The following is an 18,144-nucleotide window of genomic DNA, read 5'->3' on the forward strand; positions in this document are numbered from 1 at the left end:
GTTTCTGCTTTGAAACAGTAAACGTATGGTGCCAAAAATAAAATAAATAAGTAACAAACAAATAAATAGAAATGTGACTCAGAGTTTGCGCAAATAAACTATTGATATTGATGCAAAATTACTGTTAGTTTGATTAACTCTGAGTGAAGCTGAGGGTCTTTTTATGCATGATGGTGTGATGATTGTTTTTTGTGCCATCTATGTGAATGCAGCAGAGTGCAGAAACATAATCCTACAAAAGCAAAAAAGTAACAGAATTTCAATTATTGCGGCAAAATCACTGTGCTAAAACAGAAACTTTGAAGGACTACACCCTAAATCCCAGAGGATCAAATAATTGCAGGACTGGCATACATTTGTTCTAGACCAGGGCTGCTCAAGTTTGGTCCTCAAGAGCTACCTTCCTGACACTCTTAGTTGTCTCCCTGCTCCAACACACCTGAATCCAATGAAAGACACATTAAAAGCCTCCTAAAGAGTCTTTCAGTGGATTCAGGTGTGTTGGAGCAGGGAGACAACTAAGAGTATCAGGAAGGTAGCTCTCCAGGACCGAACTTGAGCACCCTTGTTCTAGACAGTAGTTTGTTCTTAAAGTTGAGCAGAAAACATTAACACTTATGACTACAATATGAATATCAAAAATTACTATTTTTGGAAGTTCATTCATAGCTCGTTTCACTTTCCCAGCCGTTCTACAATACAAAACCTGAGTTATGATTCCTTTAATTAGCATCACTGTTTTATCTTTTAGCCATTAAACATAAAGCAATAATATATAGTATGATAGTAAACAATAATAACCACAAAATGTTAAGGAGGACATACAGTGCATATGTGCGTCCATTTCTCCAGGTCTCGGATGGCCTCAGTGGGCAGGTCCTCTTTGTATAGCTCTCTGTAGATCTGAGGGAGCTTTGACACCCAGAATCCATTACTGTACTTTCCCAAAAGCTCTTTAATGTGACCTTGGACCTGCTGAGGGTTGTAAGTCTTTCCTTTTCCTGAGCCACTTTCATTCAGATCCACAGGTGCTGCAAGGTTGAATAATTTAAAGGATGAAAAAAATACAGATTAATTACATATGAAATAATTTAATGCACCTCAAGCAAACACAGTACGTGAATGCAACATTGTACTTTGGTTGAGGATTTGCGTTGCCACATTGTCATTCTGTAGAATCCCACCAATGTTGCTACAACATTGAAGATGATCTACTGTAAATGTACATCACGCTCATGTTGTTCTGAACCATTTCTGTTTATTAAGAGCCAAGATGGTGGAATGGCAAGTCGTTTGACTGATGTATGAAGGGGCTGTGATTCAATTCTGGGTGGAGGTATGGAAGATTTCCCATGACTTGAAAGTGCTTTCAGCATATGAGTCTTAATGGAGTAAAGCTTACTAAATTTTCCAGTTAAATCCCAGTAAACAGATTTCTTCCAATGGCTGTATAAAGGCTGAAGTACAACAATTGGGAAGCTCAGTCTCGTTTGAGGGTGGGCGCTAAAGGGTTAAAATATGATGCATATGTAACGCTACGCCTAGCGCGTAACTGACTGCGTGGTTTCCAGGGTTTATGCAGCAATCTCAGAGTTTTTGGCAAAAACGGCAACACAAGCCACAGCAGAGAGCAGCGTGGGTCCGTAGCGTAGCATGCACAGCCAAGCCATGGAAGCCACAGTCAAGCAGGAGGAAGTGAAAGTGGGCAGGGGTATATAAAGGAAATGAGCTGCAAAAATAAAACCATAACAGGAAGTAGGGGCGCTAGGTCATGTGGGTTACACTTTCCCCCCCTGATCCCATGTATGTCCACAATCATGGTCCGGGTTGGCAACGGACAGGTGACTGACTGGGAAGAGGACCCATGTCATCCTCGTGCTCCTGAAGAACGAAGGTAAATGACGAGTTTAAGCCATGGAACAAGCTTTGTATGCTCTCTAGTAAAGGATGGCCGGGTCGGGAATATTGCAACCAATCAAGGGTCCTTCATATACGAACTGGGTGTTGAGGGGGTGTCTCAGTCGCAGGACTAAATGGCTCAGATTTAGGCAAGTGGTCAACATTGTGCCTTCTAGTGCTCCACAACAGATGACTCAGGAGATGAGTTGTCCACAACATCAGAGGTATCAGCAGGACCAACAGGCTCGGGTTCAATGGTTTCAGCTGATTCGGGTTCAATCACGATTGGTCCTCTATCCACAGTTAGAGGTGGTCATTCATAGGAACAATCGTATCAGCAATTTCCAATCTCTCTTCGTCCACAGCAACCGTTTCCTCGTCAGCAACAGGAGCAATGGAGGATAGAGGGAGTTCAAGGTGTTCATCAGCTAGTCGAGAGGGAAGGACAAGTGGTTTTCCAATAATTTTTGTCAATCTAATGGGTGTAGTAGCAGGTGGATCGGGAACAGGTGGAATTAGCTCGTCGTCCACAAGATCCTCCTCCTCCTCCTCAACTGCACGGTCAGGTAAGTGCGTACAATTTCTCTTTCTCTTTGCAGGACAGTCTTGTGCAGAATTGGGTAAGTATCCACATGCCAATAAGAGATCACAATGCAGGGTTCTTAGTGGTTTAGCTTGGCCTTCAGGCTTGACGGTATAAACGGGAAGGTCACCGGCTTTCTTCACCATAATATACACATTAGCTTCACAGTGGTCGGCCAGCTTCTGTTTCCCCCTCAGCCGAACATTTCTCACCAAGACCCTGTCTCCCACAGATAAGTCAGACAGAGAGACGCGTCGATCGACCATGGTCTTATTTCGTTCCATCACCTTCTCAGAATTGGCCATGACAATTTGGTAGCTTTCTTGAAGGCGTGCCTTGATATCTTGGATATACTGTGAATGAGAAGTGGTTGTGGGGTTCTCCTTCAACTGCAGTCCAAAGGCAAGATCAACAGGTAAGCGAGGTTGTTGGCCAAACATAAGCTCATAAGGGGAAAACCCAGTTACGTAATTTTTAGTGCAGTTATATGCACGCACGAGCGGTTTAACAAAATCTCGCCAGCGAAATTTGTTTCCTTTGGCGAAGGTTCCAAGCACATTCAACAGTGTTCTGTTAAATCATTCTACTGGATTCCCTCTGGGATGATAGGGCATAGTTCGTACTTTGTGAATGCCCACGATGTCACACAGCTCCTTGATCATACGAGATTCAAAATCCGGACCTTGATCACTGTGTAGCTGCTCTGGGATGCCATAGTGGATGAAAAAGTTTTCCCATAGGCATTTGGCAACGGTGCAGGCCTTCTGATTAGGTGTAGGTTATTGCTACAGCATATTTCATGAAGTGATCCGTGATTATGAGGATGTCCTTCACTCGGCGGTCTGGCTCCAAAGACAAGAAGTCCATACACACCAGTTCTATCTTGTTGCCATGTTTTTATATTTCCAAAAGGTAAAGGTATAATATAATATAATAGCACGTTTCCAGGGTTTATGCAGCAATCTCAGAGTTTCTGGCAAAAACGCAAACACAAGTCACAGCAGAGAGCAGCGTGGGTCCGTAGCATAGCATGCACAGCCAAGCCGTGGGAGCCACAGTCATGCAGGAGAAACTGAAAGTGGGCAGGGATATATAAAGGAAATGACCCGCGAAAATAAAACCACAACAGGAAGTAGGGGCACTAGGTCATGTGGGTTACACATACGATGCAATAATCCCACATGCGGGTGCAGCCCTTGCATGTCCCCATCAGAAACATGGCACTTCTGAGTTTTTTGGTAAATTACATGGCAAACAAAGTGAAAATGCAAAGAAAAAGTGATGAGGTGGTGGAAAGCGGACACGTGTTGTAATTTGTTTATGACCCAGAGTGCAAACAAGTCGAGGCTGTTGTGCAGCCGAGAAAACACAACTACTCTGTCAAGGTGTGTAGGCTAAAACTTACAGGCACGTCCTCTCCCATTTGCCTCGTCTTCCCTTCTCCACTGGGAACCGAAAAAAACTGCACTTTCCGCAACTGCTTCAGTGAATGCTGCCAAAAACAAAGCAGTAAGCCATCTTTCCATGTAAATTGATGGTGTGTTTGTGTTGCATAATGGCAGGCTGTCTCTGGAAGTGGTCAACTCCCACAATATCACGCAGGGGTTTGAACAAGACTATGCTACCCCGTAACTATGTTGCACTATAGGTACGTTGTATTACAACATTTATGTACAACGTTGCGGCAACTTTCTCACGACTCCACACATTTATGTTGCTTAAATGTTGTTTCAGAAACGTTGCCCCAACCAAAGTACTACTGTTGTCATAATGCTCATCAAAAAAGGTGCACATAGAAAATAGAAAAGTAGAAAGTTTTAAAGAACCTTCTATTCTTTCACACATTTTACACCCCTTTCAAACATTTTTTTAAGGAACTTTCTATTCTTCTATTTTTACCTTTTGTCATATTTTAAATGTGCTTTTTTAACATTTAAACATGTCTGTGTGTTTTAAATGTCTTTGGCATAACTAACTCATTTTAACATAAATAATATTAATTCAACTTTTAACAAGGATGGGTACTGGTAAGACTGTATCGATATCGATACCATTATCGATTTGATTCCTTATCGATTCCCTTATCAATACCTCCTGTGAATTTTCTGTGTACTAAAAGTAGGCTTTTCAGGTTTTCTATGTCAATAACATTTTATTGAGTCTTAAAGTAAATAAATATGAAACTGGTCACTGGATCCTTGATCTCTGGACATAAATAAAAAGAAACAAAATCTGTAGTTTTTCTCAGAAGCATTTCCTTTCAGACGTTAATGGCACAAATGTAATGCCATACCTCTGAGCTGAGCTCTTGCAGCCAGCTGCGATACACGTCAACATCAGTGTAATTCGTAAAGAACGCAGGACGTCTCATTTTGGGAGGAAAAAACGTTTGGTTCAATTGCACCTTTTGGAGGTGTGCAAACGGAACGGAGGATGATTGTCATTTCTTGCATGCAACAAGACAAGAGTCCCAGTTAGTGACTTTAATCTGCACAAAAGTGACTCATGATTGACATTTTTAAATGGCTTTGAGAGGGGTTAAGAAGCGGACTTGCCACTTTTGAAAAGCAGCGAAGCAATGAACTAATGAAGCAGTGGGTCAGAGCACTGCTTCATTGCTTCAAGCTTCAAGAACAGCCGCTACAGAAGTGGCTGATTACAGACCCACTGCAGGGTCTGTAATCAATGTAAAGAAATGATCATTTTCCTGACAAAACACCCTCAGAAACAACGGCCGCTCTGAAGGACCAATAAAGGACTCTTTAAGCAAAAAGGCTATTGATGTAGGTAGATCAAATAATTTCTTAACGATTCTCGAAAAGAACCGGTTCTCAATACCCATCCCTTGCGGCCCCCGTGAAGAACTCTGGCACCTGCCGGGGGGGGGGCCTCGCAGTATGAAAACCACTGGAATATAGCATTCATAATCATCCGTTCATATTAATGAATTAATACAACAACAAACGTATGTGGTTTCTTAAGCTCAGAATGAGATCATCATATCTACTTGGGGGGTGGTGCGCCCCTAACAGAGGCCACCATGTTGTACCTCTTCATTGACACAGTTGCTTGAAATAATCATACTTACTCCAACTTCTACATTTTGCAGCACAGCTGGAAAACTGAAGATAAAGGCAAGCGAACCAGTGGTTGCTCACATGTGCACAGTCTACTGATTGCTTGTGCACGCTATCACGTTTGAGAACCCTCATTTTTGTGAAATACGGGATCACAGATATTTCTTTTCAATATACAGTTATATGCAAAAGTTTGGGCACTCCTGATGATTTCCATGATTTTCCTTTATAAATCATTGGTTGCTTGGATCAGCAATTTCAGTTAAATATATCATATAGCAGACAAACACTGATATTTCAGAAGTGAAATGAAGTTTATAGGATTTTTTTTATAGGAAAGTGTGCAATATTTTTTTAAACAAAATTAGGCAGGTGCATAAATTTGGGCACCCGAACAGAAAAAATACATCAATATTTAGTAGAACCTCCATTTGCACAAATAACAGCCTCTAAACACTTCTTACAGCTTCCAATGAGAGTCTGGAATCTGGTTGAAGGCATTTTGGACCATTCTTTTTTACAAAACATCTCAGGTTTGTTCGTTTCCGAGCAAGACCAGTCCACTTAAAATCACACCACAGATTTTCAGATTATTTAGGTCTGGAGACTGAGATGGCCATTCCAGAACGTTGTACTTGTTTCTCTGCATGAATGTGTTAGTAGATTTTGAGCAGCGTTTAGGGTTGTTGTCTTATTGAAAGATCCAGCCCCAGCGCAAGTTCAACTTTGTCACTGAGTCTTGAACATTGAACATCTCAAGAATCTGCTGATATTGACTGGAATCCATGTTACCCTCAACTTTAACAAGATTCCTAGTACCTGCACTGGCCCCACAGCATGATGGAACCACCTCCAAATTTTACTGTAGGTAGCAAGTGTTTTTCTTGGAATGCTGTGTTCTTTTTCAGCCATACATACCAACCTTTGTTATGTCCAAATAACTCAATTTTAGTTTCATCAGTCCACAGCACCTTATTCCAAAATGGAGCTGGCTTGTCCAAATGTGCTTTAGCATACCTCAAGCGACTCTGTTTGTAACATGTACTCAGAAAAGGCTTCCTCTGCATTACAGCATCATACAGCATCTCCTTATACAAAGTGCGCTGTATAGATGAATGATGCACAGAGGCACTATCATAATTTGGTATCAACTGAAAAGACTGAACGACTTTTGTTAAAATCATGGGGATATGTTTATGAATATGGCAACAGGGCTAGCTGTCTTTTATGTCATCAACTGAAGAGCCGTATCTGCCCAGCAAATCCTACAAATAAGGAAAATGAATGGAGAATTAACAATCGACCCAGGAGAAATCAATGACATATTTACCTCATTTTACTCGAACCTGTATATGTCACAGATGACAAATGACGGTAATGTAATGGAAAACTTCTTTAACAATCTCCAGGCCCCTTCGATAACCACAGTGCATAGGACTGAGACCGAACTCCCATTAAGGAGTCATAGTCCCATTAGGTGTCATAGGTATTAAAGGCATTGCGCTGCGGTGGTTTGAATCATATTTGTCTAATAGATTACAGTTTGTTCATGTAAATGGGGAATCTTCTTCATAGACTAAAGTTAATTATGGAGTTCCACAAGGTTCTGTGCTAGGACCAATTTTATTCACTTTATACATGCTTCCCTTGGGCAGTATTATTAGACGGTATTGCTTAAATTTTCATTGTTACGCAGATGATACCCAGCTTTATCTATCCATGAAGCCAGAGGATACGCACCAATTAGCTAAACTGCAGGATTGTCTTACAGACATAAAGACATGGATGACCTCTAATTTCCTGCTTTTAAACTCAGATAAAACTGAAGTTATTGTACTTGGCCCCACAAATCTTAGAAGCATGGTGTCTAACCAGATCGTTACTCTGGATGGCATTTCCCTGATCTCTAGTAATACTGTGAGAAATCTTGGAGTTATTTTTGATCAGGATATGTCATTCAAAGCGCATATTAAACAAATATGTAGGACTGCCTTTTTGCATTTACGCAATATCTCTAAAATCAGAAAGGTCTTGTCTCAGAGTGATGCTGAAAAACTAATTCATGCATTTGTTTCCTCTAGGCTGGACTATTGTAATTCATTATTATCAGGTTGTCCTAAAAGTTCCCTAAAAAGCCTTCAGTTGGTTCAGAATGCTGCAGCTAGAGTACTGACGGGGACTAGCAGGAGAGAGCATATCTCACCCGTGTTGGCCTCCCTTCATTGGCTTCCTGTTAATGCTAGAATAGAATTTAAAATTCTTCTTCTTACTTATAAGGTTTTGAATAATCAGGTCCCATCTTATCTTAGGGACCTCATAGTACCATATTACCCCATTAGAGCGCTTCGCTCTCAGACTGCGGGCTTACTTGTAGTTCCTAGGGTTTGTAAGAGTAGAATGGGAGGCAGAGCCTTCAGCTTTCAGGCTCCTCTCCTGTGGAACCAGCTCCCAATTCAGATCAGGGAGACAGATACCCTCTCTACTTTTAAGATTAGGCTTAAAACTTTCCTTTTCGCTAAGGCTTATAGTTAGGGCTGGATCGGGTGACCCTGGACCATCCCTTGGTTATGTTGCTTTAGACGTAGACTGTGTTTCATAATTATTGTATGGCCTTGCCTTGCAATGTGGAGCGCCTTGGGGCAACTGTTTGTTGTGATTTGGCGCTATACAAGAAAAAAGTTGATTGATTGATTGATTAAAACACTCAGAAATCATAAATGCAATAATGTCAATGGAAAATGGTAAGACATCTGGCCCAGACGGGTACCCAATAGAGTTTTATAAAAAATTCTCCAACAAATTATCTAAACTATTACTTGGCATGTTTAATGACTCTCTTTCCCGTGGATCGTTGCCACAAACACTGACTGAAGCATCAATTACTCTCGTTAAAACCAGGTAAAGTTAGCACTGAATGTGGTTCATATTGTCCCATCTCTCTTCTAAACAGCGATTTGTAGATTTTGGCCAAGGCTCTAGCCTTGCGTTTGGAAACCACAATGCATGATGTGATATCTGAGGATCAGACTGGTTTTATTTCAGGACGTCATTCATTTACAAATATCCGCCAACTCTTAAACATTATCCATTCTCCTGCATCCAGTGCGGTACCCGAGGTGGCTATCGCACTGGATGCAGGGAAAGCTTTTGACAGGGTTGAGTGGGAATATTTATTTGCATGCTTAAAAAAATTTGGATATGGCCCTAACTTTATTTCATGGATAAACCTCCTATATTCCTCACCCAAGGCTTCTGTAATAACAAATGGTAAACAGTCACAGTATTTTCTCTTATCCCGGGGGACTCATCAGGGATGCCCCATCAGTCCACTACTGTTTGCTTTGGTCATTGAGCCCTTGTCCATCGCACTCAAATCATCCCATTAATGAGCTGCTGCCCCCGCGACCCGACTCCGGATAAAGCGGAAGAAAATGGATGGATGGATGGAATATAAAGTATCGTTTTATGCGGCTGATTTATTAATATATGTTTCAGACCCTGTTTTGAGCATGCCCCATATTATTCATATTTTGGAGTGATTTGGCACTTTTTCGGGTTACAAGCTGAACTTTAGTAAGAGTGAATGCTACCCTGTTAATGACCTGTCTCTTCAAATACAAGACGGTGTTTTGCCATTTCATATGTCTAGAAACGGCTTTAAATACTTGGGCATTAATGTTACAAGAGACATGCAGGGCCTTTATCAGGAAAACTACTGTCCTCTATTTGAGAAAGTTAAATTAGATCTAATAAAATGGAAAGCACTTAATTTGTCTTTGATAGGAAAAGTGAACTGTATTAAAATGAATGTGCTTCCCAGATTTCTATATTTGTTTCAATGTATTCAGTTGCTTTTACAACACTGCTTGCACGGAGAATACTTCTGCACTGGAAATCAAAAAACCCGCCTAAAGTATCTTTGTGGTTGAGTGACCTCATGCAGTTTATACAGTTGAAAAAGATAAAATACTCACTCAGAGGCTCTAGAGACAAATTCTTCTCCATCTGGAACCCATAGTTAATGGGCCCAAATCTGTAATAAGCATTTTCGTTGCTCCCCCCTGGTCACCAAGGTTCGATGGTTTCATGATGTTCCTGGTCCATCTGGGATAACATTTCCACTTGTTGTCATTGGCACAACCCGGCAAGGATATATTTGCCGAGCACTTTTGTTCGCATACCCCCTTTTCTTTTAGGCAAAATTTTAGGTAACACACTATTGGCTCTGTGCTTCCCCAAAACCCACCTGAATTTTATTTTATGCAACCCAAACTACTCTCAGTATATCATAAATAAAATAAAATACATTTAGGATGATGATAGGTCCCTTTTATATGTCTCTTGGACAAAATTATGTAAAAAAAAAAAAAAAAATCATCCAAAAACATGGCTATTGTGAACAAAGTAAAGTCATATTTTCTCTTCCCATTTCAAAAGTATTAAAGATATGAAATGAGATGAGATATACTTTATTGATTTCACAGTGGAGAAATTATGTTTACACTCCAGTTACCTCAGACAGAAATTAGTCCACAATTATTACTTGTTTCCCGTAATAATGGCACACATCAGAATTAAAGACAACACATACACATTTGACATTGTTTATGTGCACTAAGTTTGAAGAAGTCCGTTATCCGAATTGAGGCAAGTGGGTGAAGGTCACACAGCAACCCTGAGTTGCACCATCGTCAGCTTGGGGGGGGACCAGCAGCAGCTAAAACCATGCCGCCCCCACAGAAGGGAAGTGGGGTGACGTGAGCAGAAGCCGGAGTGGGGGAGGGGTGTGATGGGGGTAGGAGGGGGGTGGGAAGACGGAGTGGAGCATGCTTCAGTCCTATGAAAAACAGTCTATTGTCTTTGTGGGTTGAGATAAGAAAGGAGCCAAATAATCACCAAGGCCTGAAGACATTCCTCTGGAGGAAAACAGTCGGGCAATTTGTCCTTCAGGTTTGATAAGCCTGCCGTGTTGTGGTTTGAGCAGTGAAAAACACTTTTTACAGTTCCACTTGAACAACCAAATCCCAATTATGAATTAAGAATATTCCCAATTATGAGTTAAGAATATTCCCCGGCCTCCGAAATCTTCAACTTCATCTGCAAAGCATGCATCTGCTCCAAGATGTCATCCAATTTGCGTCTGAGTTCAAGAGTCATCGCAGTCTGAGAATGCACTGCCTTGCCCACCTCGTTAATCATGACGGACAAGCGAGGGGCCGTGGTTCTTGATGCTGCCGTCTTGCCAATTTTCCAATAGATCAGGGCAGCATATAAGCCAGAAAGTACCAGCCCTGCTACCATAAGACCAAATATGAATACATCCTCGACGTCCTCAACGGAGAAAGGCACCAAGCATGCAATACGCCAAGACCCCAGGAGTCGAGTGTTGTGAAGTGTCGTGACACAGACCCACAACAGGGGGCGGTAATGAACGGACAATGGATAAGCCAAAAAGTAACAATTTAATGTTGTGAATTGCACAACAAAGTACAGACAATAACAATATGGTGGAATGTCAATTATACACAAGGTGACGTGTGGGCAGGCTCGAAGATAGAAGACGTCTGGCGAGAGAAGAGCCGGATCCCACACAGCTTCCACCACCAACGGATCTGAAGAACACCGGAGCCGCCAAGCCCTGCGCCCCAGGTGGCCACTGTCTTCAGCAGTCAGACCCGGTACTGCTGGCAGAGAACAGAAACAGTATTGATGAGTGCGAGTTCGCACACTCAGTAATCCCACAGTCTGTGTTTAGTTAGGAGGGAGCACCTCCACCTCCAATCACACACTCGTGCAGCTCCTGTCTAACCACTTATCTGGTTGGGGTGTGACGCGAAGCTGTCACTGATCACACCAAACGCCAATCCCACAGATAAGGCAAACACCACAGGATAACGGCTGCAAAAGAGTTCAGACTATTATTCAGTTTTAAGTCAGCAGAGAAGTTACCTGAATGGTAGCTGATTTCTCGGCGGGGAGGTGGAGTTGCAGGCCGGCCTTTATGGTGGTGGTGATGTGAATGAGTGACAGCTGGTGCTGATAACAAGTGACAGCTGTCACTCCCGGTTGCTATGACGCCCTCTCATGCTTGAAGCCCGCACTTCAAGCAGGGCGCCATCTGGTGGTGGTGGGCCAGCAGTACCTCCTCTTCAGCGGCCCACACAACATCGAGAACATAGCCCGCAGGATGCGTTCCATCTGGGCAGGTAGAATCCCCCGGTCCTGACCTTCTTGTAGAAAAGATGGTGTCAATAGCGTTCAGAGACCAGCTGATCAATTCCATGGTTAATCCAATAGTAGTCCAATAGAACCAGTATGAAAAAAAAAAATTTGAGGAATTCACAGTCTGGTGAAGTAGGGACTTGAAGGTTAAAGCAGAGAGCAGAGATAAGGGAGAGTGGAAAAGATGCGACCGCCCTCGTCGGAGTCCCAAGCTGAAATGGGCACACAGTAAGCATCAAAATTATCCCTGGCATCTCTGCTGAATGTTGACAACTGTTTTTAGTGCAACTGGTCATTTGGATTCTGTCCACAAGGTATTTTCTTACCCCTCCCCCCTAATCAAAAAGAAAGCCTTTTTTATGGTGTACACATAACCTCATACAAGATGGATTTTATTTCTCCACAATGTTGGTTGACATGATTCCTGCCCTATTTATTAACATTTTAATTTGATAAGTTTAATTTTTGGCCATTTTTCTAATTCCCCCTACCTCTTCACAAGTTCATCTTAAATTCAATGTTTGTACCTTCGCTTGTAATAATTTACTTTAATATTAATTTATTTTCAGTGAATAGTGCATATACCATTACCACACCAAACTGGTTTTGATTTTTATATATATGGCATATAATAAACACAATAATGCTAATACATAATTTTTTTATGGAAATATTTATCAAAGTTTGGAAATAATGCCAAACAAAATAAAAGTTTTGTTCATAATCTCAGAAATGATTTGAAACAGAAAGTAACAGCATACATTCTCACCTAAGCTTTGTCCAATCTTGGTAAGATCTAAACATCTGCATCTCTCATTTGTACCAGTACTGAATAAGACCCTTGCATGAATTTCATGACTCAAGGCAACGCCAAGCACTGCAACATCTGTATCCAGGGATTGGATTATGATACACTCATGGCTATGAATTGAGGCATGCTTTGCATGTAAGAGTATCCTGGTGTCGGCCTCCTCTTGGTAAGTGCAAAGTGAGTCAACTCTAGTACAGGCTATGCTATTTTCTGCAGCAGCTAACGTGATATTCTGGGCCATGTGTGACAAAGAGTGTGCCAAAGTTCTCAAACAAGGGAACATACTCTTCCTTCTGCCATTCCTCAACAAAGAAGTTTGCAAGGTTTGCCTTTTTACTGCCATCTCCAAGGAACTTTTTCCACTGGGTTGGGCATTTCTGTTTTCCATCTTTGACTTGGAACTGAATGGTACCCTGAGCACACCTTGCCTCTCTCTCAAGGTTCTTAATTGAGACTTCTGGGTACTGATCCAGAATGAAGTCAGTTCGTGTAGACTCTTGGGATACACAAATTGATTTCAACAACAGGAAGACGTACCTGCAAACATACATGTACAACAAAATAGTTCTGATATAAAGAAATATATTGTATTGTTTAATATTCAAATTACATTACATTATTTACACACTGAATCATAGAATAAAACATTTAGAAAATTTTGATACCTGGCAAGATCACTGAACGTCTTTGGAACCATTTTCAGGGACTGCAACAATGCCATGCCATCTACAACAAAGGCTGCAGAAGCTGGCACATCTTCAACAGGGTCAGCCTGTCCCTCAAGAAGGTGAAGTAATGTGTCCTTTGCTGTCTTTGCTGGCCTACCATCAGTAGTGGCAATTGACCAAGGGAGAGGTCCAAGAGGAAACTTCAAAACTTCATGCACGTCCATCTGTCTGTGCTGAGCAATGATAATCATTCTTGCAAATAGTTCATGGTCAGCCTTTAGAACACTAGTTGGGGTCGATTTAGAATTCCTATTTATGGCCATGCGGCTGAATGTCTGAATTTGGCCAAAGTGGCATGGAACTTGTGCGCAGTCTACTCTCCGCAAATGTTGTAAAGGCATCATTTCCCTTTTCCTCTGCTGTTAGGAGGTCTGCTGTTACATCAACAGTGGCCTTTATACCTGATGCTATATTGAGAAGAGGTTGTGTGGGACCTCTGGACTTGAAAGGATCTACCCAGGTCTCCAATGTTGTCATCACTGTCTGTACAGCTTCCTCATCTTTTTTCATATGTGAAGCAGTAGAATCCTTGTGAGTATTGTCCTGACTAGTGACACCTTCCATTTCCCTACATGTTTGCAAGACCTTTGCTCTGTCATGACCTGTAAGGATCCATCACTGGACTGAAATGATAGTGATAAGAGCAGGAGTCAAAAATGAGAACAACATAGGAAAATAAAATACATAATATGTGAAGTTATGGTAATTTCGCTAAAACAGTAGTTTTTAATTAGGGTTAGGGGGAAGATAATTTCTCCTGAACAACATTCAGGCCACCTGGTGTGCTATTAAAAATTGTCAACATTCAGCAGAGATGCCTGGGACAATTTTAATGCTTATTTTGTGCCCATATCTTTAATACTTTTGAAATGGGAAGAGAAAATGTGACTTTACTTTGTTCACAATAGCCATGTTTTTGAATGATTTTTTTTTACATAATTTTGTCCAAGAGACATATAAAAGGCACCTATCATCATCCTAAATGCATTTTATTTTATTTATGATATACTGAGAGTAGTTTGGGTTGCATAAAATAAAATTCAGGTGGGTTTTGGGGAAGCACAGAGCCAATAGTGTGTTACCTAAAATTTTGCCTAAAAGAAAGGGGGGTACGCGAACAAAAGTGCTCGGCAAATATATCCTTGCCGGGTTGTGCCAGTGACAACAAGTGGAAATATTATCCCAGATGGACCAGGAACATCATGAAACCATCAAACCTTGGTGACCAGGGGGGTGCAATGAACTGCTTAACTGGAGAACCCTTTTGAGATTGGGCCCACTGACTACCGGTGTTTACATATTTGAAAGGACTCAAAGTTCTGCCTAATGTAACTTAGCGGCGGTCTTCTTCTTCCTGCAAGCTACAGTATGTCCGCACAACAGCACTGGACATATTATTATCTATTTATTTTTCTTCTATCACAATGTCTTTATTTTCTCACTTTCATGGACTTTAAATTTGTCATTTCTCCAGTTGTCAGGTGTCAAGTACCTGTATTTTCCGGAGTATGATTTTCTTTTTGGTGGCATTTTTTGGGGCCTTTTCCGTTGTCTTATCAGTAATGTTGAAATTTTTATTTTTCTATGGTAGTCAGAAGTCGCAGGAATAGTCACACAAGCCTTAAGTGCCCTCTCTTGAGCTCCATTTTACCTACGGACTCACCCAGTGCTCCCATGCAGCTCTCAGCGTCAACTTAAACACTCTGCTCACATTGATATCCAAGGGTTGAAGCTGTTTTGTTAGCCCTCCCGGAATAACAGCAAGCACCGTGTTCGTCTGCTTCACACGCTGTTTCACAATCATTGTCTGGGTGAGGTGAGGAATACGCGTCCAATGTTGTGTTCTCTGATTGGTTATCGCGACCATTGTGACCTATAGGGCGGCGACCATCATGACCTATAGGGCGGCCGCCATACTACAGTGCCCATGATGCATTGCATTTCCATTTCCGGTGGCCATTTTAAAACATAGAGCGACTCTGTCACGTAAAATTGTTTTATCACGGTAAATTAATTGAGACTCTACCGGTATATTTTTTGTAAAAAAGTGCGACTTATAGTCCGAAAAATACGGTATTTCTTGTCTGGTAATCTGGATCAGTGTCCTTCTTTTTTTGGGGGGGGGGGGGGGTAAGTGCAGGGGGGGTGGGATACAGGGTTGGTTAAGTTCATCGAGTTCATTGTGTATGTGTGTGCGTGTAAAAAAACAAAAAAAGGAGGAAATTTCAATGATTGTACATACTTTTGCAATTTTGTTTGGCAACATTTCTGAATAAAAAGAATTATAAATAATTACTGCACATTTTCTGTAAATACTAGAAACTTCATTTCACTTCTCAAATATCAGTGTGTTCATCTCCTATATGATATATTTAACTGAAATTTCTGATCCAGACAACCAATGATTTATAAAGGAAAATCATCAGGGGTGCCCAAACCTTTGCATACAATTGTAGAAGGCAAAGATTAGTTATGACCAATGAATGACAGCATAATGCAATCTGCAACCTCAACACTAGATGACACCAAATCCTACATATTGTATCTTTAAAAAAATAACATTTGATGAGCAGATCTCTGGGACATCCTGAGAATTTGTGGTATCCCCAAGAAGATGTAACCAGCCTACACGCAGATACTGTGAGTGCTGTGTGTAGTGGAGACAAAGACTAAGTTTTTCCCAGTGAAATTGGTGTTCATGGGGGATGTGTTCTGACTCTGACACTGTCCAATGCTTGCATGGACTGGGTGTCGGGTATGGTTGTGGAAACCAGCAACTTAGGTGCTTTTGTTGGTGAGGAAAGGATTACTGATCTTAACTTTGCGGACAATGCTATGCTCTTTGTGGAGTCCATGGCTACCGTGACTACAGTGCTTGAGAAGCAGAGTGAGGAAGTGTCTGAGTTTGCAGTTATCCTGGATCAAGACTAAGGGCCCGGTCACACAGCACACAGTGATTGCTGAATGAAGGAAAAAAGTCATAAAGTCACAAATCGTTTAGAAAAAGTGGACGAATAAGCCTGCACTTCTCCCATCATCATGCGAGTCCAGAGGGCATAAAAGAACGAAACAAAACCGAAAGTAACAAAAGAAAAAAGAAGCGAACAGTGACCTTGACACTTTTGAACAAAATCCAAATGAAACATTCATGATGACATGACTTGACAGCGGGTTTCAGACAGAGCACCAGCCTGTGATCATTTCTGCAGCCACCCTGCGCTCTCTACAGCACCTGCAGGTGCAAGATCTGGTTGTCTTGACAACAGATTTGTCTTGGCTGAAATGTGCGTGCGCACACGCACATCCCAGCCACAGACGGTTGGAACGTGCATGCCACAAACGGCTGTGCGCCACAGACAGCTGGAAAGTAGTTGATAAAATGTCCTTGTTGCTATTGTTTCTGTCTCACCACGTTGCTTTTCGTTCCACACATGTACGAGTCACGTTCAGCTCGTCTGAGCTTTAGTTATTGAGCCGTTCAGATATCATCAATGTTCGTGCAAGACGTCGGACTTGGGAGGTTGGATGAATTTGGACGACAACCAAATGGAACGCTGACGGTACGGGAACTATGCAAACAATGAGGAACCATCAAGACAGAAAGCAAAACGGAATATGGGCTAATTGAAGTTGTCATCGGGATTTGTTCACATTTTTCAACAGTTTGAAATTCTGATGAAACGCCAGCTACAGGAATGAAGCTGGATGACGGTTAAATGATGTCTCAGAAAGTCAACGTAAGTCCAGATTTCTTGTTTCGTTTTGGCTTTGGTGTCCTTCATTAGTGCCGTGTGACCTGGGCTTAAGATCCAGGCTTTTAATGACTCACCCATCAGAAGTGTATAGTAACAGTGTTGAACATTCACTTATCTTGGCAGTAAAATTCTTGCCTCTTGGCCCTGTACATTTGCAATCAAGAAGTGCCTGGGAAGAGCTCAGGGAGTCATGAGGTCGCTGACCAGAGCTGTTTGGAGATGGCAGCATCTTTGCAGGAGAAGGAAGGTTCAAGTCTTTGTGTCCTGGTGCTTCCTGACTTACTGTATGGCTGTGAGACCTGGATGCTAACCAGTAACCTACAGTGCAGACTGGATTTCTTTTATACAAGTACTAGTTCTCTTCAGAGGATCCCTAGGTACCGCTGGAATGAGCAGTTACTGAAAAGACTCAGATGAGAAGCATCACTTGCATTGTGAGGAGACATCAGCTTAGGCATTTTGGGCAATGTGGCACATTTCTCTGTGCATGATTTAGCAATCATGATAGAATTAAAGAGAGGATAAAAGGCTTTTCACCAAACATAGTGTCTTAAGATGATTAACTTGTGGAACAGATTGGTCAAACATCAAGATCAACCAAAACAGCCAAAAATTCAGCCCATTCATTTTCTATATCGACTTTTCAAATTAAAAGTACGGGGGAGCGGTCTGGAACCTATCCCAGCAGTTACTGGGCAAGAAGCAGGGTACACCCTGGATGTGTCCCAGTCCATCGCAGCGATACATACAGTACCAGTCAAAAGTTTGGAGATAGAAAGTGTCTCCAAACTTTTGAATGGTACTGTAACACAGACAAACAACTTTGGGCAATTTAAAGTTTCCAATTCACCCAACCTGCACATCTTTGAAAGTGGGAGGAAGCTGGAGCAATCAGAGGGAACCTGAAAAACTATGTTTACCATAATATCTCCACTCCTAATGTGACGATAGATCTGATCAAATCCTGATATCAATCAGTAAAATATTTATGTCTTATTTGTGTGTGATAAAGTCACAAAAGAGCCATAAAATAAAATCATTCATTTATTCATTTTCTACACTCACTTAC

At 41.6% G+C, this 18,144-nt stretch overlaps 1 protein-coding gene across 4 annotated transcripts in view; it reads right to left on the bottom strand.

Moving 5' to 3' along the window:
* tdrd7b (tudor domain containing 7 b) overlaps nt 1-18,144 on the bottom strand; it is a 136,199-nt gene that overhangs the window by 58,040 nt on the left and 60,015 nt on the right. For 3 of the 4 annotated variants that reach the window (XM_034168103.1, XM_034168101.1, XM_034168104.1), the window contains one exon: nt 826-1,031. In XM_034168103.1, the coding sequence (XP_034023994.1) occupies nt 826-1,031 (206 nt within the window). Of the gene's footprint in view, nt 1-825; nt 1,032-3,887; nt 4,563-18,144 lie in introns of those variants that run through there. The other variant, XM_034168105.1, reaches the window with a different exon arrangement.

Source organism: Thalassophryne amazonica, chromosome 4 (assembly GCF_902500255.1).
Source record: "Thalassophryne amazonica chromosome 4, fThaAma1.1, whole genome shotgun sequence".
NCBI lineage: Eukaryota > Metazoa > Chordata > Actinopteri > Batrachoidiformes > Batrachoididae > Thalassophryne > Thalassophryne amazonica.